This window comes from Odontomachus brunneus, unplaced genomic scaffold (assembly GCF_010583005.1).
Source record: "Odontomachus brunneus isolate Ranch 3 - 2012 unplaced genomic scaffold, Obru_v1 Obru_scaffold_052, whole genome shotgun sequence".
NCBI lineage: Eukaryota > Metazoa > Arthropoda > Insecta > Hymenoptera > Formicidae > Odontomachus > Odontomachus brunneus.
The window spans coordinates 964,798-990,183 of NW_022639502.1; the positions used below are offsets into that span (position 1 = coordinate 964,798).

Sequence of the window (25,386 nt, forward strand, 5' to 3'; positions counted from 1 at the left end):
TTGCCCTTCCAACATCAACGACTATATATCAGAGAATTTTTTCATACTTAGTGATTTATACTAAAGCAAGTTACACTAAAGTTCCCGCAGGAGGAAATTATAAAACGATAATATTATATCTTTCTACTCAACGCACCCATTTACTGGATTCTTGAGTTAGACAAAAGATCGCGTGCATCATTGGTATCCATATTATATTGACCGCCAAATTTGTACTCAATGCAGCTACTAACATCTACATGACAAAACGAAAATGTCCAGTGAATAATTGTGCTCTCGTCTACGTATAGAAATCGATCGCTCCGTGTATCAACATTCCTCTCGTTTCTCATTTGAATCCGCTCGAGAGGAGTGAACGAGTTGAGAGAGGATTTCAAATGAGAGTCGCTCACTTCGTAAATATACAGTAGCTGGATCGGTGGTTCTTTGAGAGTTATGGGCCACAATCTATATTCCGCTAAGAGGCATAGAACCGAAAACACATAAAGCACCGACGAGTACGACGGATCAAAGGGCAGATTATTCTCCTCGAAGCACAGGCCGATTATGCAGATTTGTCGAAGATGCGTATACAATCCTGTTGCCATCATGGCTACCCAGTGAGGATCCACGAAATTCGCGTAATATTTTAACATTTCCATTCTGTACCAAAACGCACCACCTTCTTCGAGATTAAAGAACTTCGATCGTTCGCGATTCGCGCGAGTCTTGTGTCGTGATAATCTCACTACGATTTCGGGTTAAAATGTGGATCGGCTGAACCTAAAAAGAACACTTCTAAGAGGAATATTTACTCGCGAAAACTAAATTACTTATTTAAATTTGTACGTAATGCAATTTTCTAATGAGCAAAGTTAATCTTCTATTTTAGGCTTTTTCCGTTTCCCATCTTTGTCCTGCGTTTATTTTCTGGTTCTCTAGTTAATTAAATGTGATGAACGGAAAAAACTTCCTAAGGATAAGACATTTCGAAGCTAATAGCGGATAGGTAATACCAAATCGGATAGCGTATAAATCGTGATGGAGAAGGACACCGTTTATCACCGTTCTTTAGAAGCGACGTAACGAACCTTGCATCGTGATGAAAACGGTATCATGAAAGAGCGACGCTTTTATGATATATTGCGCGTGCAGTTCTTCAGCGAATTCACGAAGCTCTTTGTGTCTTAATGTCTTATTTTTGACGTTAGCGACAGACACGCGAACGCTTGAACGCTTTCTTATTCCAGTCGGATTTTTCATCGGCAGTGAATGTCGATCAGCAGCGGCGTCTCGAACGTGGCCGTAACTTGTTCACCAACTGTTAATTTACCATAATATCACTATTGATCTCAACGCATGGACATCGAGTGCTTAGGTTACAAAACGATCGTGTCGACTCGCCACGAACGTCACGTTCCTCTCGCGTCTGTTTCACCAAGCATTTGATTTTTCCGCGGGAAAAATCGTCGTCATCGTTAACACGAGACGCAAAGTCGTTCTCCTCTCTTCCCCGAGACGAGAAATTAATCCAATTTCTCTTGAGACTTGCTCAAGCAAAAGGAAGAAGGAGCAGGGGATGAAGTTACGTTTAATTGCGTTAGCTCGCTCGTCCAAGCGGTCTCCTATAAGAGGGATGATCGGAGGGTCCAATCGCCGAACAATTAGACGATCGCAGAATGGCGATTTGTACGATCGCGAGAGCACAATCTGATTTTCGCGAGTCTTCCTTTTGAATCAAGAAACATGTATTTCCCTCGTGCTCCGGACATCGCGTTGCGAGTTAATGGAATTCTCTTGTCCACACTCTTTCTTCTCAGACTTCCCATCGATTTACTTTCGTCCGATTTATTTTGCCCTTCTCGCGCTTGATAACGCGAGCCACTAATCTCCTTCGGACAAATGGTACACAACCAGCAAATAGCCGTAAATACTGACCGATATCTTTCCATTGCGAAAATCGTCCAACTGTTGATCTCTTTTTTTTGTACTTCGCCTTATTTCTGCTAACTTTTCGTAACTCTCTGACAATCGAGCGCCGAAAATGTAGCGGACAGATAAGGCACACATAAGACAAGTCATTCTTCCTGACGCGCCGAGGAAACTCTCAACGCTTTGATAAAGGAAAGTGCGGTCGTTTCTCTTCGCGATGGCTAACAGCCGGATTTATACTTTCTGAAACAATGAGGCTCGTATCTCGCTTTCATGCATAATGCATTACATTTAGCGATAGCTTTCCTGTAGCCGCTGCCGAGGGTGCGAATGGCGCCGTATAAGAAGGTCGATTTTCTATAAACTGATATATACTGACTTGGAGTATTGATTTCCTCCGGAAGGTAAGCGCGTGAAAAATTGCGATCGTGATTTTTGAATTCTCAATTCTCTAAGTACACTTCATAAATTGACGTTGATATTACGCTACATTACGCCGCTTCTCACGATCGCGAAGAGTCTCCTCGAGTCTTTCACGCAATACGATTTAGATACACTCTCATTATGCGCGATGACTCAAGCGGCACGTCAGAATATCGCGCGTTAATTAATTCAGGAAACCGCGGTACACGTCAACACACAGACTGCTTCACGAAAATACGTCATGTGCGTGCACGCTCGTACGCTCACGTGCTGGCGGCGACGTCAGATATCTCTTCAATCCGCTTCCTCTGCCCGCTCCTTATGCAGTTGACAGTTTCGTTGCGTAAACGCGGAATACGGTTAAAGGCTAAAGAGGTTAGCGCTGTAGAGAGATAGGGACAGGACAGCGTTTCTCATCAAAGAGCGAGCTTTTGATCTCCTTCTTCCGGGCAACTTCATGAAAATATCATGCGAATCGCTGCTTTGCGACCAACCGCTCGTTAATTAAAACCAGGTCAATTCCACCTGAGATGTTACAGCAACGCGGATTGAGTAAAAACCGGAATATTCCCCGGGACTTTCCGTCCACCTTTCAAAGAGGCGGACGGTCTTCAGCTTCTCTCTATCAGCCACAGGTTACCGTGCCTTCTCCTTGATTAACGACGAGCGACTCTCTACGTCAAGGATACGATCTGCACGCGATTAGGCTCGCGCACGAAAGTGCCCCAATATGACGCACGACACATTCCCGGGAAGTCTCGGCGATTACTCCAGCCCGATCCGATGGTAGCCATGACGACGGCACAGTGCATCGAGGAAAAGTACATTCATTTCCGTTTGTCGTCGTCTTCTTAAGGAGCACGGCAATAAAGCAGAGGGTGAGCGCGGAAGAAAGAAAAAAAGAAAAAAGAAAAAAAAAGGAAAAGGGAGGGAAACGCGAAAGAGCCGCGACACGTGGAAGGCAAAGAGGAAAATCCGACCAAGTGAGAGCCTTCGGCCCACCACTCGGCACCACTTCATCCCTCTTTTCCGCTCTCGAGGAGGGAGGGAAATAGCTTTCCGGCGACACACGTACACACACCGAGTTGCTCTTACCTCTTCGCATTCTTATGCCGAGTCGTACCGGGATTATTATCGACTCCCTCTTGGCCGACATGCTAGGCGAATTAACATTTCTCGGGGATTTACCGTCCTCCGAGTCTTTCGCATCACGACGTCACGTCTAATAAAATCACCGATTGTTAGGGAGTGAATAGGAGCGATTTTCGTGCTCCGCTATCTACTGATAGCGCGCACGCGACGAACCGTCCCAAAGTGTAACAACCGTAAGTTAGTTAATTATGGTAAAACGGTACTTTTTCACAGTTGTTTTGATTACGAAAATTTGGTCCCTTTTGTTGTAACAGTTGTCCACAATTTCAACAAGAAGAGCATGTTAAATAATCTTGTCGATATTTTTATCATAAAATCCAAGCTGACAATAGTATTGACAAGTGTTCTTTAATAATACAAAATATTTTCTGAGGAGTAACAGAGTGGAGGAAACCAAACTTGCTAGAAAGAATATAGAAAGTTTCAAGTGTTTGTCACAACGTTACTATATAGTTGTTATCATACAATTATCATGTTGATAGGCGGCAATAAAATACTTTGTAGAGAAGTACCAGCTGAATATTGATATATTAATAATCGAAAAAGTATAAATGCGCTATGGTGGACTCGAGTCGAGAGAAGTTTGGTAATAAAGCCGACTTTCATAGAGTAACCTTCATCGACCAACCTGGCTATTGTATTACTTTATATTCGCCCTAGCAATAGAGTGAAAGGACAGGAACGTAGCCATTACACGATAATAAAGTCTTTTCAGTCCATAGAAAACACTTGTTACGGAAATTCCCTCAGATAAATTAGGATATCCCTAATAATCCCATGAAATAGTGCGCAGCGAATAGACTTGCTGACAAAATCTCGCGCGCGTTCCTCGAAAAGATCATGATTAAGATTCGTATTGCGATTGGAAGTCCGAGCTACACTACTGAAACGACGCGAAGCAACGATCGTTTCTGTCGATCCCCGCGCGACAGATTCCTTTTTCTAGGTCGCGATTGCCTGACGTCTTGTCAGCGTTGACAGCGAGCACTGAAGGCTTCGCCCGATCTCGCGACAGGGCGCACACGAAATCAAAGCTAGAACCGGGCTTATCCGGCGTAATAAGATTTGCCGCCTGAATGTTCGCTTGATTTCGCGCTTGTAATCGAGTTTCGGACAATCTCGCTTTAAACGACGAGCGCCCTAATTTTACCCTTAAGATACCATTATGCCTCTTCGGCTTCACGAGATCATCTTCTTTATGCAGCCTACAATTTCATTATTCCGCCAAGACGCTAATTAAAAACTATGGAGTACGTTTCAGCAGTACTGCGTTCGAAACGCGATCGTTTGATACAATGGGGGAAGCGACAATGTGGCAGACGTGACATTGCCGAGCGATTTCATCGATTTGACACACATCTCTTTCTAATGTCCTTGTAAGCATGACATTCTTCTTACGTGAAGGTCTACTTTTAGTGCGAAAGGTTTGTCGTGTTTATCAAATAAAATAGAAAACGAAATTATCCAATTTCGAAGAATTCGTGATTTTTACAAGTAAAATATACAACTGACTCGGTATATTTCTAGTCATTTAACAAGGACTTATTTTTTTTTGGATACTTAAACCTCTTGCGAGAATTTAATAGAAAAATGATAAATCTTTTACATCAACTTAATAATACTCATCCCAACATTCGAAGTGAAGTGTGAAAGAGCCAAGTGTTCACTCAGTTAGAAAAAATACCTTCAACAATTCAATAGCGAACCGATTCTTCCCACTACGAGCTGCATTACATGAAACAAAACAAAAAAAATAAATATAACCGAAAGTCTTGCGAGCAAAACTGAGTTGCATTGCTTCACGTCACATTTAGCGCGAAAATCGACGCGTCCATTATCTACACGACTGATCGAGTGGCCGGTCGGTATCGATCGCGTATCCGCTATCGTTCCTCGACCTCGTTGCTCCGCAGGAGCAGAACAAGGTAAGCGAATCTCGATGTGCGACATGATCGCGATTGGTCGAACGGCACGGCCAGCTGAATGACGAAGAGAGGGGAGTTACATAAAGCGAGGTGGGTACGGATGGAGCTGCAATCCGCCGCGGAATACAGGACGTGCTCTCGACCACCTCGCGACACTCATCCGCTGACACCAGCAGACACGTGGATATCGTCGCTGTCAAGGGGAGAGACCACCCGGTGAAGCGTCAAATCGGCGAGGATCGCGTGAGACTACAAAGGTGAGTTCTTGATCTTTCTCACCTTTATCGTGACGAGTGTGTTACTGACCTATCGACCTATATAACAACTTACCAATCGCGATAGTTGTATTGGTCCTGTATTAATTTTTATTTTATACATTCGAGTGTTATTTTAACCGCGCGACGATAAAATGTATTTTGTTCGACTTGAGTTTCAAGCGAATATCACGCGCACACGCGATAGTATCATCAACAGAATTGCGATAAAAATGGATATATAATAGTATGTTGTTGCGTCAGAATCTACTGGGAGATAATTTTCAACAGCTAGAAGTTGCAGTGGCAAGATGATACGAACCATTTACTCGGTAAAAATTTGGAAATTCGCCACGACCGACAATTGCGCTCGAACAAACATTTGAGTACTTTTCTAATCGTAATAAATTGCGTTAAATGATCGCAAGAAATTGTAATCAAATGAATAGTAATCACGTCCTTGTGACATTGTAAATTTGCAAAATGTAAATTTGTAAATATCTCTTAACACACTGTCTGGATGTATTGTACTTAATACTTACGGGATATCCATATATTCTGTGACGTGTGCGATAAGGAACTCTTGACAGCGATCTCGAGACGGCAGTGGTCTTATAACTGGTGTCACGGTTCTGTGAACTTCAATAGACGCTCGTTAGTCTCTAAACGCGCACAGTGGCCAAAGCTAATTATCGAGCTTTCGCTTCGTTGGCCCTCTCCAATAGAGCTGGACCACAGCACGTACTGACTGAATTAATGCGAGTATAGACGCAAGAGAACTAAAATCGCTAAACGAATAACTCTTTGTCCGCGGTAATAGAAAATGCATTTGGTGCAACGAAACAAAAAAACATGATTGCGAGAACACGATTAACTATCGGGGACACATATGGTAAGCTTTTTGTTCTTGACAACTCTCGAAAAATATTTTTTATTAATTTGTGAGTCATTAATACTCGTAATAGATACAGGACGATCATAGAATCTATCTCTCTTCAATCATAGCGCGACCGTTGACGTATATCAATTCACCATAACGGTAAACATAAATTATCCTTATATAAAGCAAGTAAAAACAAACGCTACAATACTTCACAAACAGAAGCTTCTTATTAATTTGTTCAATTTATCTATCGCGTTCTTAAAAATCGACGATTAAACTTTGTAGAGAAAAAGAGAGAGGGAGATTAAGCAATATTTCGAGCTGGTGTAACACTCGTGCGATTTTAGGCATTTATATAATTTCTGCATTAAAAATAGAAATTTATATTTGGATTATTATACGAATAAGAGGTACGTTTTCAGGGTGTTTGCTATATTTGATGTTCGTGTAAATCTGGCGCCGATATTTTAAGCTGTTTTAATTCCCTTCGCTTTCACGCTTCTAAATATATCGGTATATTCGTGAGAAACTTCTTATCTCATATTTAAAGTGAGTGAAAGATTATCTCTCGCTCGCTAAATGTTATATATATTTAAGAATAAAATCAACAAAGTAGGATTCTATTTCACAATTCGATTTACGAAAATTCATGTATTAGTCAGCTATTTTCGCCTATATAATTTATTCGTAAAATAAGATTAAATATTTTTCAAAGCAGTATCTCGCTCTGAAAAAGATGCACCGTAGTATTCCACAAGATATTCAGCTGCTGTTGCATTCCTCGATAAATCAACAATATCTTTCCTTTATCTCTTTTTTCATTACACGCGTTTAGTTTGATCCGATGCACTTACCATGCTAATTCTAAATTCTTTAGTCGAGTCTTTTTAGTTGCAATTCATCGAAAGTTGAATCATTCAATATTTTCTTGTTTCAATTTAACCAGATATTAAAATTTGTGTCGATTTCAGTTCATAATTTAATATGCGAAAGCGAGAAAAATATCGCGTCTCTGTATTTCTTCAGTCGCAACAACTGTTTTTTGCCTGTTACTTTATTAAAAAAAGATTAATTCCCTGAAAAAAGAGAAAATAGTTGTTTACATCAACCTTGACATTCTATACTTGAATTCTTGCGAAACTTTAGGAAACAGCGACTCGAATATTTTAAGTTAGACGTTACAAAATGTATAGCAATACCGATTCTTTATCGGAATAAAAGTGATTACATTTTATACAGCACGATATCCGAGTACCTTTAAGTAATTGCATTATTCATGGAATTGTTATCGCAGTACGCAAGAGAGATAAAAATTTAACGAGCGCAGTACGATTTCTCAATTCAATCGACCGAAACGTTCCTAGGTTAATCTCCCAATACATCGGCCTCTAATTAAAGATACATTATAATCTATTATAACTCATTAGAAAATTGTAGCTCATTAGAAAATTGTAGCTTTGGTTGGTTGATGATGGAAAACTGATAAGATTACATATTTAAATAAATTTCTTTTCTCGGGCGATAGTGCTAATACGGACGCATTAGCATTTGCCGTTAGAGTCGTTTGTGAAGCGATTATCTGACTCGATTAATAATCCGAGGAGTATTAGCATTAATCCGAATATAATTTGAATGACTGACGACAGTATTATAACAGAGTGAACATTTTACACGTTGAGTTTTTATCTTGTATATTTTATATAGCCGTTTCAATCGTCCACGCGCATAAATTACATTGTTGTACAGATCGTGAAACGATCTTGCGAGATGTATTTTGCTTGATACAAATAACAACTCCGCTCCGCACAAATAAATGCAAATCGATGTCTTCGCGATAACATTCCCGGCCAGAAATAGCTCAATGACCCGTAATCTATAATTTATTCATACAAGGAAAGCCTCCACGCGCTGCTCTTCGGAGAACCATACGTTGTCGTTGCAGCAAGAGGGGATTCCCGAAGAGTTGCGGGAATTTCCTCCACACATCGCAGAATCATTCGTGTCTCCTCTTTTCCCATGTGCCGTGACGTTTCGGAAGCGCGGTGAACTACTTCCATAAAGCTACTCGATTTCTTTGTCTTTCTCTTCCCCAAATGTGAAAAAACCAGCTTTGCAGCTGGTGTTTTACTTCGCTATTCTAATTTTATAATATATAATAGAAACTAAATTTAATTAACCAAGGAATTGAAAAATTGAAACTTAAGAAACAGAGTCGAAAACAAAAGAACAAGGATATACACGATTATATACATATATTTGAACTTAAACCTAAATCTTCCCATTTTATTCAAATTCGTTTTTTTTTTGGTCGTGTTGATATTACAAATTCGAAGATCCTGATAAACAATTCTTCAGAATCTTCCCTTCTTGACACATGAAATTTTCGAAAGAATTCGCCGCGAAATTCATGGCTTTCTCTCGTGAGCCTCCTCCGGTACCTTTTCTAATTCCTTAAAAATACGCGTTGCAAAATTACATCATTGCTCGGTGACCGGAAAATCGTAACAAACGAAATATTACGTTTCGATGGAGAGGTAAATCGCGAGCCGAACGCGCAACGGTTCTCTGCGAAAATGAGTCATGGTCATTACTTGATTACGGCGAGTTCACTCTTACTTCTCTACGAAGGTAACTACGCCAGCCGCCAATCGTTCTTTTTCGATCTCGTCGTCCTTCTCCCTCCACGCCGATCTCGTCGACATTCTATCTGGCAACGACACGCATACACATCTCGTTGCGAACTTGTCTACGATTCGCGTCACTGGAGGCTCCGTGTGACGTTCGACGTCTAGATTCGTCCAATGTATCACGCTGTAAAGGCCAATACGCTGTTTAACATTTTTTTTACAAGCAGGCTGGAAAGCGCGACGATCTGACGCAAACGGTGACATTACAAGACTCTAATCGCGCGCGCAAGAAGCCGCCAATATTATTTTCCGCTTTCGCAACAATTACCGATCACCTCGCGCGTCGTGTGAAACGGAGTGTGAATCCGTCGTCGCGCGCGATACATGAATAATGAACGAGATAATTTTAATCATTGTTCGCGAGGGTCGCGAGACTCGCTCGTGCGAAATAATAAGACGCTAATGCGACGTGTGCAACCTCCAGATCGCGTCGTCCTAAACGCGATATTTGCACCTCAAGCAATTCTCCTAGTTAGCGCGGCCGACGCGAGTGCCACTTTCACTTTTTATCTATAAACCGTGTTTATTAACACGCATCCTTGAATCCGGTAAGATAAACACGGCGGTGGTTCGCATGCTTTCATTAAATGATTTTTATCTCGTTGTCGGTGTTGATCGTGATGCAACATGCGGAAATGCCAGCTTTATTTATATGCGAAGATCAAACGGACTGATGAAACTTCATTATCAAACATTAAATTAAAAATTCCACGGCACACGCGTGCATAATATGCATTAGATTATCGATATGCGAAGGACCACTAGAACCACACCTACTGCATTTACATCAATGCACAACAACGCGATATCGAGCAGATATTCCTCGATACATTCATATCATTCTCGTCTATTACAGAAAGACGGAAGCATGGATCCCGATAATTTCAAGGACTTCGCCAAGGAGATGGCAGAGTACATTACAAACTATATGGAAAATATTAGGGACAGGTGAGCGACAACTGCACATAACTGAATAATAGTCCATAATCGAAAGAACGTTTGATGGCGTATTAATTGAGTAACTTTTACGCGCCATTTAGTCCTTTCTAATTAAACATTATACGCATACCAATTTCGTGAATTTTCAGACGAGTACTGCCTACAGTAGAACCGGGATACATGAAGCCCCTTTTACCTTCCGAGGCGCCGCAGAGCCCCGAAGAATGGAAGGATATCATGACTGACATCGAGAGGGTGATAATGCCAGGTGTAAGTAATTCGAAATAGCTGCAGCTTCCAGCTGATCGTGAAAGATCGGATGATCTCAAACTGTTCCATACAGCACGCAAACGTTGAATCAACATTTCAGAAACGTTGCAACATTGCAATCAACATTTTGAAATGTAGATTCAACATTGAAAAGACATTGTAGAAATGTCTAATGTCCATTGAATTGCAATGTCTTGTAGACGTTGCAATTTAATATTGTTAAATATTGATTTAACATTGGCCACGTTCAGCGTCAGAAAGCTTTTTTACAATTGTTGATAGTTCTCTATCCTAAGATTAGATTAGATTTTTTATAATTGTTGGTAGTTTTCTATCCTAAGATAAGATTAGATTTATTGAAACACTAGTATGCAAAGATTAAGAATACTGATCGATTTTCTTCGTTATTCAACGTATAAAAATATTAAAGTAATGTTGTTGAACAGTTAATTTAGTAGTTTAAAATAATAGTTAATAAGATATTACATATTTTGTACTGAAAAATATCAGGATATATTGTAAAATATTTCGGAAAATATTCACATTTTGATTATTTCCTTTTAATACACAGAATAACTAAAGAAATCGATTTATGTTGAAGGAGCCATATAATTATTCATACAAAATTTAACCTAAACTTGATATGATTTTAGTAAAGTCAAAGTGAATAGCATCATCAGACTACAAATTGTTTGAAACGTTTTTCAATGAAGTCCTTGATTTTTGAGAAATTTCAATGCGTCATTTAAAGGGATATATAAAATTTCTTTTCAGTATCTCTACCTGAATTTCAAAATATAATAATTTGTTTAATGTTGTAGCAACATAAAGAATCAATGTAGAAGAAATAATATAGATTCAACGTTGGAAAGATATTTCTATTTTAACATTCAACATTACAATATCTCAGCAACGTTGTTTCAACTTTCTGTGCTGCATGGATGTGTTGATCCTCTGCGCTCGGGAATAGAACTGTACTCGATCATGAAATTTCATACCAGCAGTCAAACTACAGTCGACACGAAAAGTCGATATTTCCGATATTTCATATTAATGCGTTATGATAAAATCTACTATTTTCTTCATTTCTCAAAATCACAAATTTTCTTTATTTTATTATCGAATGCTGGAATAAAATGTTAAATTTATTGCGAAGTGTAAAGAGTGAATGAGCGACCCGTCACGGAATGAAATAACAGTATTGGAGTAGACTCTCTTGTTACATATTCTTCTATTTTCTATATATAGAGAAGTCTTAGAAACACAGAAAGATACACTCTCGCTCTACTGATTATACAATTTTACTAATGTATAAGTAGACGATAGATAAATTAAGATAAAATTGTTCGTAGGTCACTCACTGGCACAGCCCGAAATTCCACGCGTATTTTCCCACTGCGCAATCATATCCTGCGATTGTAGCTGACATGTTAAGCGGAGCTATCGCGTGCATCGGATTCTCGTGGGTAAGCTGAAAGCTAAAAGGAAACTTTGGGGAACTTTGACATGAAACAATCCGACGGTGATTATCGTCGTATCTTTCGTCTAACTAATCTTGCGACGTTGATGTTTGTTAATCGCAGATAGCGAGTCCGGCCTGTACTGAATTGGAGGTGATAATGTTAGACTGGTTAGGGAAAATGATAGATTTGCCGAAGGAATTTCTTGCTTGCAGCGGCGGCAAAGGTGGCGGTGTCATTCAGGTAAAATCACGTTGCAAGGATAGCGTTATCAGTGCTTAAGTTTTAACAGTTCAAACATTTATGGCCATTTTTACCATCTCCGGTTACCTTAACTACTGATTAAATATGCACGGTAATTGGTTAATCTTGTTCAACGACAAGTGCGATTGGTCAGTTCCAACGGAATAACTAGCCGGTTAAGGTAACCGGAGATGGTGAAAATGACCATTAGCCTTAAATAATAGATCTGACAAAATATCTGAGAATATAACAAGCAAGTTTTTAAGAATATTTAAAGCATATTTTTGTGCATTACAGGGAACCGCCAGTGAAGCTACTCTAGTGGCGTTACTAGGAGCAAAATCCAAGAAACTGAAACAAGTTAAGGAGCAGCATCCCGAATGGACGGATCCCGAAATCATCGACAAACTCATCGCGTACTGCTCCAGTAAGTCAATCTTGTAATATAACAATCACATGTGTCATCATTTGTTAAAGAGAAATTGTGATCAAAATTCGAAAAAAGTCGAAATTTTTCAGTCCTCGAATTTTTTCCGATTGAAAAGGAACATATACGTCATACAAAATATTCTACCATATTATATTATATTCTACCATATTATATTTTACCATATTATACCATAATTGCTTCTCGATCCACTATTTTTATCCGGCACATTACGACTCGTCGAAGTGTGACTTACGGTTTGGCGCTAATAGACACTTGAACTGTGACATTACTTCGACGGGTGCCAAATGAGTTACGAAAGGAGGTTCGATCGAAAACAAGAATGAACCGTCTCAAATTCTGATATGACGATCTCGAGGATATATTCGAGGACACTTCAACGAGTGGTTCTCAACGCATCACGTTGCTCTCGTAATGTCAAATTCACTTATTTCTAAGAGAGTTAATTTCCGTCGTGCTACTTCAAACGGAGAAGACGTACATAATTCGGTCTAACGTAATTTCGAAAAGTATTCAGTCGCTTTCAGTCAGCGACCAGACGTAATCAGGGTAATCGGTTCAAAAGCATGTGAACAGGGAGAGAAATGTGAACAAGGAGGGAATGGAGAGGGGATGAGTGCTTATGGAGTGATGGGGTGGCACGAGGTTGCGGCACTTCATCAGGCAGCACTTTGTCGTCATGGCAACTCGTAATAACTGCTCCAGTTATATTTCGGACCGAACTTACTCTATTGCTCTCTCAAACTCCCACAATAATTTCACGGTGCTTCGTCGAGACGACAAAAATGTCCAATCGACTCCTCATCGACACAACGGATGACATAATGGTCATATTCTTTTTTTCTTTTCGACTAGGAAATATCGAGAGAACGACGCTATATCCTCTATCAGCTTTATTCTCAATCAGCTGCCGTTGTGTTAAAACAATGGAGTGTACTTTTCCTTTTTTCAGCGCTACCGCGATTACGAGGGACGAATGACGCGCGAGAACCGTTCTCGATTATTGGGAATGACGTCGACAATTTTGTCGGCATCGCACAATGCATAATAAATAAATATTTTTTCTTATAATATTCTACGAGAAATTTTTCATGTAAATCTTGAAGAAAGAGAGAAAAAAGTATTCTAAAGAAAATATAGATTTATCAGAACTGTTCATTACCTGTTCACAATTAACTTGGTGAAGTTACCGTTACATAACTTTTAGAAAATTATCTTCTTCTGTGATTACTAGCGACCATTTTTTCATATATGGCAAATATGTTTTGATTGCAAACCCAAATTATAATTTTGAACAACCGTGCTTTTTTCCAGGTCAAGCGCACAGCTCGGTGGAACGCGCCGGACTTTTTGGCGGGGTAAAATTCCGATTGCTGCCGGTTGACGAAAAATACAAGCTTCGCGGTGACGTATTGGCGAAAGCGATCCAAGAGGATAAGGAGAAAGGACTTATACCGTTTTACGTAAGACCAGCTTAACCGACATTTCTCTCTCGATTAGATTGTCGTGCGATTGTCATATGTCATCACGTTTCCTATCGACTTATAGGTAGTGGCCACTTTGGGTACTACAGTTTCCTGCGCCTTCGATCGCCTTGACGAAATGGGCGTTGTAGCGAATCGCGAGGACGTTTGGCTGCACGTCGACGCCGCATACGCAGGTAAATTAATCTCGTCTCGCAGCACGGTGAATAACGATAATCTTACTGATTGCGTTATAAGCATTCGTGAAACAGAGAAAGAGAAAGAAAGAAACGAACAAAATCGTCTGGTCCGTAGGATCCGCGTTCATTTGCCCGGAATACCGATACCTGATGAAAGGTATCGAGCTGGCGGATTCCTTTAATTTCAATCCGCATAAATGGATGCTGGTTAACTTCGACTGCTCCGCTATGTGGCTCAAGGACCCGACATACGTCATAAACTCTTTCAACGTCGATCCTCTTTACTTGAAACACGATATGCAAGGTTCAGCGCCGGATTACAGGGTAACGTCTACTAAAAATAGTTTATACTTCGATGCACTCGATGTAAAAGCACTGATGTCGTTTAATTTCGATGCGACCGTCACGCGGGAGGAATTTCCGAGATTTTGACCGATCTCTTTATTTGTTCACTCGCAGCATTGGCAGATTCCACTCGGCCGTAGATTCCGCTCTCTGAAGCTGTGGTTCGTATTGAGGCTGTACGGAGTGGAGAATCTTCAGAAGCACATCAGAAAGCACGTCGCTCAGGCGCACGAGTTCGAGGCGTTAGTTCTCACCGACCCTCGCTTCGAGATCGTCGCCGAAGTCCTCATGGGACTGGTTTGCTTCCGATTAAAGGTAGATCGATCTCCCTTTCAAGTAGCCGCATAGAAGCCTTTTAACTTCGCGTTACAACGACTTATAACGAAACATCCCGTTTTTCTCGTTCAACTAATCACGTGAAAGGATATTTGTGTCCATTCTTCTAAGACAACTCACACAAAAGGAAATAACGGAAACAATCTGTCAATGGCTCTTTTTTCGCAGGGTTCTAATGACCTCAACGAGGTTCTCTTGAAAAGGATCAATGGCGCCGGAAACATCCATCTCGTCCCGTCCAAGATAAACGACATGTTTTTCTTGCGTTTCGCCATATGTTCTCGATACAGCGAAAGCAAGGACATACAGTATTCCTGGAAGGAGATCAAGCTGAGGGCCAACGAGGTCCTCGAGGAGCAATCGGTCTCAAAGTGATGGCGCGCTCAGATAGCTCGCGGTTGCAGGTCGCTAGCGCCTGCCACCTGCAATCAGTCCTAGTTTCAATCGTAGTATTCAATCTTAGCTTGCCCTTACACCCGGCGACTCTCGAGGACCAAGTAGGCTAAAGAAGCGAGTGATGTTAAGAGGATAGTCGAGCAACGAAAGACAAGAACTCCCGCAATAATTCCTAAATTACAGGCGATTAAGCGATGACTCCAGTCAAATTTTGATTGTTAAACCGATTGAATTGCCGTTGGAGTTGTTAAAATAGAAAATGAAGCATAGTTCCTTATTGAGGCGAGAAATCAAAATTCTTTGGTCCTTGGTTCCGTGGTTTTTTATAAATTTTTCTTATATAAATTCTTCTTCTTATCAATTGTGTGCTCTTTTACAAATTGCTCTAGTTTGTTAACCTAGATAGAATTATCAAGCTTTTGGATCTTATTAGACCACAAGTTATATAACTAACATAAAGCAGCTGATGATAATTCCAGCGGTTGATCATAGATTGGTTTAATCGAAGTTTGACAGAAGTACCTTCTTAAATGTTGCAAAAGTACGTAAGCTTTTCACAAGACAGTTTCAAGCGCACTTTATGTTGACATAAAGTAATTCATCGCGGCTAAAAGCTCAAAGACGTTACATGAATTTATTACGTAGTACTTCGTTTTATTCCGGCACAACGATTAAATCTATAACTTCACTGCAGTATTACAACGGATGACGAATTAACGGACGGAGGCAAATTGTGATTTGATGAAGTACGTGTGTTAAGACGCGCGAGAAGATCGTTAATATCAGAAATCGGTCTTGCGACTTGCCGGGATTCACGTTAACAGCGTAATAGGTGTAATGCAGTATTTCATGTCGCCTTGTGCCACTTTTGCTGCCGTATCGTCGATGTTGCTGTGCGAACCTCTTAGACAATATCTTTGTAAGTACACTATACAAGCGCGGTGAAAGTCACGCGCGCGCTCTTTATTGCTGCAACAGCGAGCATCGTTGTACTTGTAATCACAAATAATTTTATACACGCGAAGAGACGGTGCTTCTTTTAAATCGCGTGTCTCCTATAAGTATGACTTTTATTTATTTTTATGCAAGTGTAGAAGATTTTAATTTTCCTCCTTCTTCTCTCTCTCTCTTTCTTTTGGTAAATTTTACCGTTATCTCTGTATATTGAGTAATATATGCAAATAATATATGCGAGTAATTAATCATTCGATCAGTGTCGCGGCTGAAAATAATCTGATAATTTCGCGCGATCTGAATTACCCACCGAAATATTAATATATTTTGGAACGTTCGCGAATAATTAGTGATATTTTTCGTTCTACTATTCAATTTTTAGTTCATTACTATTACTATTTTCGTGTACGTTAAATGTTTATATATGTGTGTAGAATATGTTTGTATATATATTATGTACAATTATAAATATGTTAGAGTTGTAAAATCGATATAATATAAAATGGTATTTTTATTTTTTCTTATTTTTTTATCGCGTTCCATTTTTTTCTAGTTTGAGCTTCCATAAATTAGTTTGAAGAATCTCTATACTGGTAGTGAATGTTCCCGAGGTCACTGTGTCGTTAGAGTAAGGACAGAAGTGCAATGTAGCACTAATAACAGCTCAAAGCGCGTAATATACTATCATTATGACAATGGCTTTCTAACTATAAAGTGATTCGGGTAATTAATTTAATGTGTATGTATATGTGTAAGCTAATACTTGCTGTAACGTTGTGCTGCAACAGGGACAATAATAGTAATAGAGTTATTCGGGAAAGCGTAGCCCCTGTCGAAAGGATAGGCTAGCAGGATCCAAATATTCAGTCTCGAAAATGAAAGGATATAGAAACGCGAACTTGAAGATAATCGTTAAAATTACATATCGTCACACTATTGTCAGAGAATTCCTCTCGGATAGGAATACATAGTGTCGAAATGTAGAAACGCGATAGTCAACTGTGTATGCGTAGATATCTGAATCATTGTTGCTGGTTGTTGAGTATTATTGAGTTGTAACGCGCGCGAGCGCGCGCGAAATTCTAACGCTTAAATCGAGATGGATAGACCAATTGACTATTTTTCGCGTGCAATTTTGTGCAAACGTTTAGCTCGTATTATATTTTGTAAAAGTTTACATATATATTCGTACAGAAAGCTCAAATACGCTCATATATAAAAGCTCGCATCGTGCTGGATGCAAAGTCGTTAAAGATATCGATTTAAAGCAATGACTTAAATCATTACGGGACCAACAAATGATTTGCTGCAATAAAAGAATTATTGTATCCTCGTTATATATATATTCTCATTTAACATCTGTTATAAAGCACTAAGAAGCGTATCGTTGAACATGAAATTGATGTGGCGCTCGAGAGAATTTCATTGTCCAAATGTTAATATTGATCGAATTAGATCTATAAATGTGTTATCTCGTCTCTTTCTTCTTTCTCTTTCATCCTTCTCACTGATAAAATAATTTTGTGGAAAATTGAAAAAAAATTAATTTTTAAATATTACAAGATATATTTTCAGTTCGTTTTAAATAGAAATATTGTTGGAAATAAAATTATTAAAACGCGCAAAATTCTGTCAAAAATTATGTGCCTAAAGTGGTCCATCAGTCACAATTGAAGGATACTAATATGACGACCGTCAGTGACTAAATTTACGAAAGCATAATTGGGCCTGAAATATTACTACTATTTAAGTCCCTCTCTCCCCCATCATAGTTGAGGAAGAATCTTACTAAAAAATATGAATTCTAAAATTATCAATTGACCTGCGTTTTGATGCGATTTCCACCTTCTCCATCAAAGAATGCTACGTTACATTTCTCCTGAGACCTGAAGCAGAAACCTTTTTTATCGATACAGGTCGGTAACACTTCCAAAAGTCTCTAAATTATCAAGGCTAGAGAACATCGTCAGATGCAGTCGAAAATTATTAAACCTCGGTACTAGATAGAAGACAGATATACATAAGTCTTCTGTTAAATTATTTTGAAGAATAAAGAAAAAAATAAAATGCTAAAAAAAGACTGAGTAATAAAAAAAAGAAAAATTCTAATCAAGCATCAAAATGTATAAATACGCGTCGAGAATAAATGGTTAAATTTTCTATTGAAGTAATCAAAGTACGCAAAGTTTCCAGACTTCCAAAACAACTATGTACGTCAAGAGGAATTCAGCTGGAACCGTTTGTTGTAAGTCGATAGAAATGGGTATTGAGCAAAGTAGGTTAAAAATATAACATGAGACTAACGCGTTGTCTCGACGTGATTGTTCACCAGCAAATCCCTGAGCACGATAATTAATTCCATTCTTTGGCACACGCGACAACTTTCAATTTATGCGAACAAGGCAGACCTTTTTCTAGTCGTGTAGGTACCGAGGAAACGAATGTTTGAGCAACTGGTGAGCGACAGACACCGGTAGTTAATAAGCAGAAAACGTATAAACGAGAAATAAGCAGCAGGATTAACGGTCGTGACGCGATATTCTTTCTTTTTGAACGACGGGTGGTAGATGCGAGGAGAGATGCGCTCGCGTTTGCGCTAAACCGACTGCACGGGTTGTAAGGGAGTGACAGGCGAGGCTAGAGCTAGCCGACGGCGAATCATATAGCTTCGAGATATTTCACTCTGTTAATATGACGCGTAGAAAATAAACCGCCCCTGCGAGTCTATTTCATGTTTCATAATGTATTCATGGAATTTTTCGAACAAGTTCATTACCCGCTAAAGCTGTTTGAACTTACCAGGGTGCTTCGACTGCTCCTCATAATTGATTGAGACTGATATCCCTCGAGTATATCGCGTTCACTGTTCGTGATTCCTTCTTTGCGCGTTAGTGCAAGCGTATAAATAATATAGAAAGGCGATATATTCATACGGCAAAAAATTGCTCAAAGGTCGCGTCAAGCGAACGACCGTCTGTATTTGATTCTTTCCCCTGTTATTTCCCGTACTGTTCGTATGCAAGAATGGTGTAAATTGCAAATTGCAGGATCTGACGATTGAAGATTGCGGATCGCGAAATGAAGCATAGGAGTTTCGAAAGAAGAGCCAACGGATTGACTTGGGTCGACTTGGGATTGAGGGTCGTGGGTTAAAGGGCCGGAGTTTTGCACGTGTGCCGCATCATCGCACTTGCGTGGACAACGAGATGCACACATATGATGCGTTGCTCCGATTCTAAATTTAATCCAAGGTATCGCGCGGTAATTTGGGAGGGACCCTTCTTCCCGCACGTATCGCTCAGGTGCGCTTCGAAACGAGAAAAATGCAGCGCCGCCTTCTTGGCCGACATCTAATACCTGACAGCCCTTATTATCCTCACCATGACGTGGCTATTAACTACTTGCCGCGGGATAACTAAGTGTCGGAGATCCGAAATTCTTCGCCCGTGTGTAACATACTTTACCCTCACGCATTCACACATTGTCGTTGAATTGTAATCCTGAAATTATCAGCTCCCACAAGCGAGATTTCTCCGACAAAGTGCTTTTAAGCGGGCCGGACAACATCTTCGAAAGGGTCAATAAAAACTGTGCGTGCAATTAGCGCCGGTGCCGAACGGGAGCGAGGCCGCGCGGGTTCTTCTTATCAAGAGCGCCACGAGACTGCGCTCTTGCGGCAGATTAATACATTAAATTACGTTAAAATTACAGCCGACCGTAAATCACGACGATACCACGCGGCATTTGGGAATCTTTACGTGACGCGTCGCTTCTTGTCGCTCGAAAGAGCCGTTGGGAAGGAGCTCAGGGCTCTGAGAGGCCCTTCGGCCGACACCCGATACGTCTGGCCTGCCGTTATTATTCCCAACGTGAGGCGGCTATTAGCCGCCTACCGGACAATCGACGGCGTTGCCAGCAACTGGAACACACCGCGAGGCGCATCACCAATCGAAACGAGAACTGCCGTTCTTCCTGCCTTCGGCGCTCGTCAAGCCGGTCAGCTGTGGATCGTGACGGCCGACAGGCAGCAGAGCAAGGAAAACGAACGAACGAACATTTAACATATACGGACGAGAGAAGCGGCGTTAACCCTTTCGTTTTCTCGCTGTAAACCGCAGGTTACATTCATTTCGAGATTTATTTCGATTACGAAGATACTTACTGCTGTTGGTCTTCGTGGTCTTCGCGCAAAAATCCTCGAGAGGCCTATCTATTATGAGAAAGTTGCGCTAATGAGAGCCTAATTGCGTTATCCGCACGTGAGAAGAGTTATAAGATGATTTCGTATTAATCCGTTCTCCCCCGCTGTGAATTAGAGTTCATATCTACACGGGAATTTATTTCTATTGCGAGAGAGAAAGGGAGAAAGAGAGAGAGGGAGAAAGAACAGTGATTTAGATTCTTGTTTGTAAGGTCTTTGCTTCCATCACCCGTAATTTTTCGATACTGCTATCATTTTTTCACTCCAACTCGCTCATCTGAGTACATGTATATTTGGGCTACGTGTGAGACACGATAAGAGTAGAAAAAAGCGCATATGGCGGTAACATTGACCGCATTCAGCAGAAAAAGCTGCTTAGCAGGCGTTTTGCACAGCGCGAGACTGCTGTACGCTTTGCCACTGTCGTAAGATTTCCTGCTGAACGACACTAGCGATTTGCGCTCCTTTCCACACGTTTACCAAACGGCCGCCATTTTCCCCACTATACTTTTGATGCGCTGGACCACTTAGCAAACATGTTGTCGGAGTGTAAACCGCTGAGTGTCGTTCAGCGTAAATCAGCAGCACAACGCAAAGCGCTGTCCAAGTTGCTTGTTCTCTACTGAACGCAGCTGATCTGTTGGACGCGGTGCGTTGGACGAGATTGCGTTTAATTATCAATTCGAAGGTATTGCCGGCCACTAATTACGAACTAATGGTCGATCCGCGAGGGACGCGATGACGCCGGGGTGTCGCCAGAAACGCGAAAATGAACAAACATCGCGATGAGGACCGACCGGCCGGCTCGTGAGAATGGCGCGAGCAAGCGCGCGGGAAAAATCGCGACATAAAGCGCGTTCGTCGTACTCGGGCCGTTGTAAATTCCAATTGTTTAATGTACGCCGCGCGCGCGTGTATTCGCGATTGCCGTCGCGGAACCAGATCCGGAAAAGATATAACAGGTTTATCTGGCATGACTCGTAGGACGGGACTTCAAATGAGGATAATAAGGCGCGCACGAATCTACGTACGTACGTGTATCTACGTGTGTGCGTGAACAGGTGCGCTTCATTTACCGCGTCGGAATGGGTGAGATTCATCGTTGGCGCCGCGCGCGGGATTCTTTCCGCGAGACGCAATTATTCGCCGACGGAATATTGATTTATGCCGAGGAGCTGGTCGGGACGCACATGACAGCGACGATGGGCGACCAGCAACGTATGCGCTTTACGTTCTTCAGCGTCGAGGCACGCGTCGCACTCTTGGAGAATATCGCAACATGGATACGCAAAATAGGAAAAAGAAAACTAAATTGGATAGATCAATAACTATCAACACCTTCGACTTGTCTTTCATGGAATCATGGAAACCGGGACAATATCAAGCCGGAGACAATTTCCAAGACGATTCTATTTAAAAAGTCATCTCATCACAGTAATTAATTATAATTATTTATTGTAATTTTAGCTATTGTAGTTATTCTATCCTTCATATTGTAGTAATTATCCTTCTCTATCACGGTTTATTCTGTATATCACGAAATATTCTGTTTCGTTCGATCAAAGACGGACTTTTACACGCAGAGAGAATTTCATAGTAAAATTATTATAGAATTTTGTGATTGATAAACATATATACACATTCTGCAATAATCTATTATTTTATATTATATATTTTTTTATATTATATGTTATTTTCATATATTTTTTTATATTATATATTTTTTATGTTATTTCAGTTCCCCAAATTTTCCTCGGTTCTCAATTTTCGCTTACCCTGCACCATGTATTTGATTCGCGCGGAAGATCGCGAATAGGTGGCTGGCGATTAGGTTTGAGGGCCATCGCTAATTGCACGACCGCACGAGCGGCGTTAAAGGCCCGCCTCGCGAGCAGAGCGCTTCTTCTGCTTCGACACTGACGGAACAATAATAACCCGTCGCGTCGATCCCAACCAACTGGCCCTTGCACGTGGAGGAGCTTAAGGTGCGAGGAACATCGCGTTCTTACGCTTCGCTTCGGTTTATTTCAGTCCTAAGCGGATAATTTGCTAGAACCGACGACGCCATCGACGCTCGACGTTCAGCTCGCGTCGTTTCTGTCAGCAACCCGAAGAAGGGTGCAGTCGAACGCGCGAGAATGCGCGTATACACTCTTCCTCTCCAGTTCACGCTGACACGTTAAATCTGCCATACTAATTTCCCCATCGATTACTTCAATACTCAAGTCAACTAGAATCTGAGTCACCAAAGACATCATGAACAATCGCAGCTTAGAATGTATATATCCGTTAGCTCGTTTTATTGCTTCTCTATTATGTGGTTACAATATTTTATTTGTTCCATGTGCAATTCTCATTTTTTTCCTTTATAAATCACTTATAAATAAGCGTGGCAATATTAAAGATCACTGGTGGTGACTCTCGGATAATCGACGTGTCAATCACGGAATATCAGCGAGAAATCGTCGATTACAAGTTTCGTTTGTTAGACATCTGGACAGAGCATACACTGTCAATTTAGGCAAGGAACCAATTTAGGGTAAGGAGAAAGTTACGTGTCATTCGACTCACAGGTATTTATTTCGCTTGTATAGTATATCTTACAACATTGACAACTGACAATAAACTGAAGCAAATCCTTTCAAAGATACCACTTCTGCTAGTTGCGAATATCATGGTCCCAGCGCGCGTGATATTACAAAACCAAAAATATCTAAAGAAGCCACGAATACTCAAAGTACCGTAACTTTCCCCTTACCGCTAATTAGACCTTCTCCTCATAGAATGCACCTCCCAGATATTCTTATGTCGATGAGTTGCGCTAACCCAACAAGATTGGCCAGTGTTTAGAATAGCGCGAATGAAACTCGCGCCGTCTTGACGGACGCGGTGAACCCGCTACTTGAGCCGATGCGAGCGCGAGTAAGCGGCCAAGGCGGCCCCGGACAGACAGACAGAAGCCGGGGCACCTGTCTGTCCCTCCACTCTGAAGTACGGCGAGGAGGGGCCCGGGCGCTGGATGTACCCTGGCTTCGCGGTTCAGTACCCCGCGCACGCTCACGCTGATAAGACCTTATTCTAATCACACGTCACGCCTGCCATTGATAGAGCACAAAGCGCGCGCGAGCGCGGTGTCTCGTCTCGTCTCATGTCGCGCGCGACACCGTCCAGGCTTCCTTCATGTTCGCGTCGCGATTCACGTGCCGATCAATTACCAACGTGTCGCCGTGTCGATGCCCGCGATCGGCCGCGCATTGAGATGACGATGATCCTTTAGTCTGCTCGAGTAGGTGTCGGCTCGTCTCGTTCGACACGATCTCCCGCGATCACCGCGCCCTGCTTCTCGCGGAAGCGCGTTGTGCGTGATGAACCGGTGCTGAGCGCACCGGTGGAACGGTGGTGTATCGGCGCTGTGGGCGCGACGTACGGAGTTGCGTTAAGTCGCCGTGCGTAAAACGTCCGTATCGCACACACAGAGGCGTCGGTCTTCAGGTAATATCCGGGATGGACGACTTTTCATCGGAAGGCAATCTCACTTCGTTTTATCCTCGGACAATCGATTGTTGGAGGTCGTTCACTCGCGCGGGACACGCGGCGCCTCGCGAATCCCACGTTTCGAAATCCGATATTTCGGGCGTTACAATCTAATCAAGTCTCCACTATGATAACAGAGCGAAAGAGCGAAAGAGAGAAAAAGAGGTCTGTGATGAGTTAAATAGTGTGTGCGGTAAACACTGTGTCACGGCTAAATGTAAGCGAAATTGACGTGTCCGCGTAATTATACTCTAACGACGACTTCTTTCAAGACTTCTTGTAAAAAATGCGCGAAGTCTTCGAAGCACACGTCGCGCCAATCGGCAAATGTGTATAATTTCCAAATTGCTTCAATTCGAAACGATTATTTGGACTGCTCGACGAGAGAACCGGTACCAGGTCTCGCTAGACTGCCCCGTTAATCGGTCCACGGTAATTCAACGCGCGCGTGTCCACGACCACGTGCTCGGCCGCGCAGCGAGACAAAATTTCACAAAGAGAAACGTGCGCTCTAGTCGAAGTCTTTCGAGAAGTCGCGAAACATCTCGTGACAGAATCGATATCAGCGAATGAGAATCTCCTCGAGACTTATGTAATAACGATGATCCGCGCAATTTTCACACAATGACGCTATCATATATGATGTATATTCCGTGTTTTCTCCTCTTGCCGGCCTCGTAACGCCAAATGTCACGTGTTATCTGAGCGTCGATAAGGCGGTGTGAAGCTTTAGGAAGCTCGGCTTTCGTTGGCTTTTCGATTATCGCGATCTCCGGATTCAAGACCGCTCCGTAGTGAAAGACTCGAACCTGGCATCGAGTGCGAGCAAAACCGCCAAAAACCACGTACGCCGCGAGAGGTGTGCTGTGCGCTCCTATTGTGTCCAGCAAGGTCGAAGGTGACGAGACCGTCTTGCGAAACGCGAGTGTTGCTCACTACTGGGAACTAGATCGCTTTCAATCGGTGTTGGACGACGGGTGATTGACCATCGGATGAATTCGGTGGGAACAGGCTGGTTCAATAGACACAGCGAGACGAGAAAGGTACGAAAATTGAGTTCATGACCCATTTGCGTCATTGCATCTAAAAAATATGCCCATATATAGCAAAATTTTTGTTGCTTAGCATAAAAAATACAGTAAAATATAATCAAAATAATAAAATAGATAAAAACACAATATAATTTTTGTGATTCGGACTGTGTCTCCATCACACACGGATGTGTATCCGCCTCTGATGCACAGATGAATTAATTTTCGGATATAGTGACCGCGAGATATTCGAAGCGAGATGAGTCCGCGATGTATATACGCGACTGTTTATGCAAATTCGGCGCCTCATAAATTTTTTTTTACAATTTCA

The 25,386-nt window shown here is 41.5% G+C and overlaps 2 protein-coding genes across 5 annotated transcripts in view; one reads left to right on the top strand and one right to left on the bottom strand.

The window, feature by feature from the left end:
* Positions 1–25,386, bottom strand: part of LOC116845487 — a 159,299-nt gene that overhangs the window by 3,357 nt on the left and 130,556 nt on the right. The window contains exons 1-3 of one of the 4 annotated variants that reach the window (XM_032818240.1): positions 1,071–1,948; positions 393–762; positions 137–235 (exon numbers count right to left, since the gene is read on the bottom strand). The exons of 1 other annotated variant lie outside the window; for it this stretch is intronic. In XM_032818240.1, the coding sequence (XP_032674131.1) occupies positions 137–235; positions 393–641 (348 nt within the window). In that variant the 5' untranslated portion in view covers positions 642–762; positions 1,071–1,948. Of the gene's footprint in view, positions 1–136; positions 236–392; positions 1,949–7,598; positions 9,360–25,386 lie in introns of those variants that run through there. 2 more of the 4 variants (XM_032818239.1, XR_004378250.1) reach the window with 2 other exon arrangements.
* LOC116845486 (aromatic-L-amino-acid decarboxylase) lies at positions 5,513–16,537 on the top strand. Its single transcript, XM_032818238.1, has 11 exons — positions 5,513–5,668; positions 10,092–10,183; positions 10,324–10,444; positions 11,797–11,910; positions 12,028–12,147; positions 12,445–12,574; positions 13,910–14,058; positions 14,144–14,255; positions 14,374–14,582; positions 14,718–14,918; positions 15,108–16,537. The coding sequence occupies exons 2-11, from the start codon at positions 10,104–10,106 to the stop codon at positions 15,312–15,314; spliced, it is 1,443 nt and encodes a 480-aa protein (XP_032674129.1). The 5' UTR covers positions 5,513–5,668; positions 10,092–10,103; the 3' UTR covers positions 15,315–16,537.

Coding starts and splice junctions, on each gene's coding strand:
- LOC116845486 (XM_032818238.1), top strand. CDS start 10,104: ATGGATCCCGATAATTTCAAGGACTTCGCCAAGGAGATGGCAGAGTAC. Junction 10,184..10,323: donor ATGGAAAATATTAGGGACAG/GTGAGCGACAAC, acceptor GTGAATTTTCAG/ACGAGTACTGCCTACAGTAG. Junction 10,445..11,796: donor AGAGGGTGATAATGCCAGGT/GTAAGTAATTCG, acceptor AATTGTTCGTAG/GTCACTCACTGGCACAGCCC.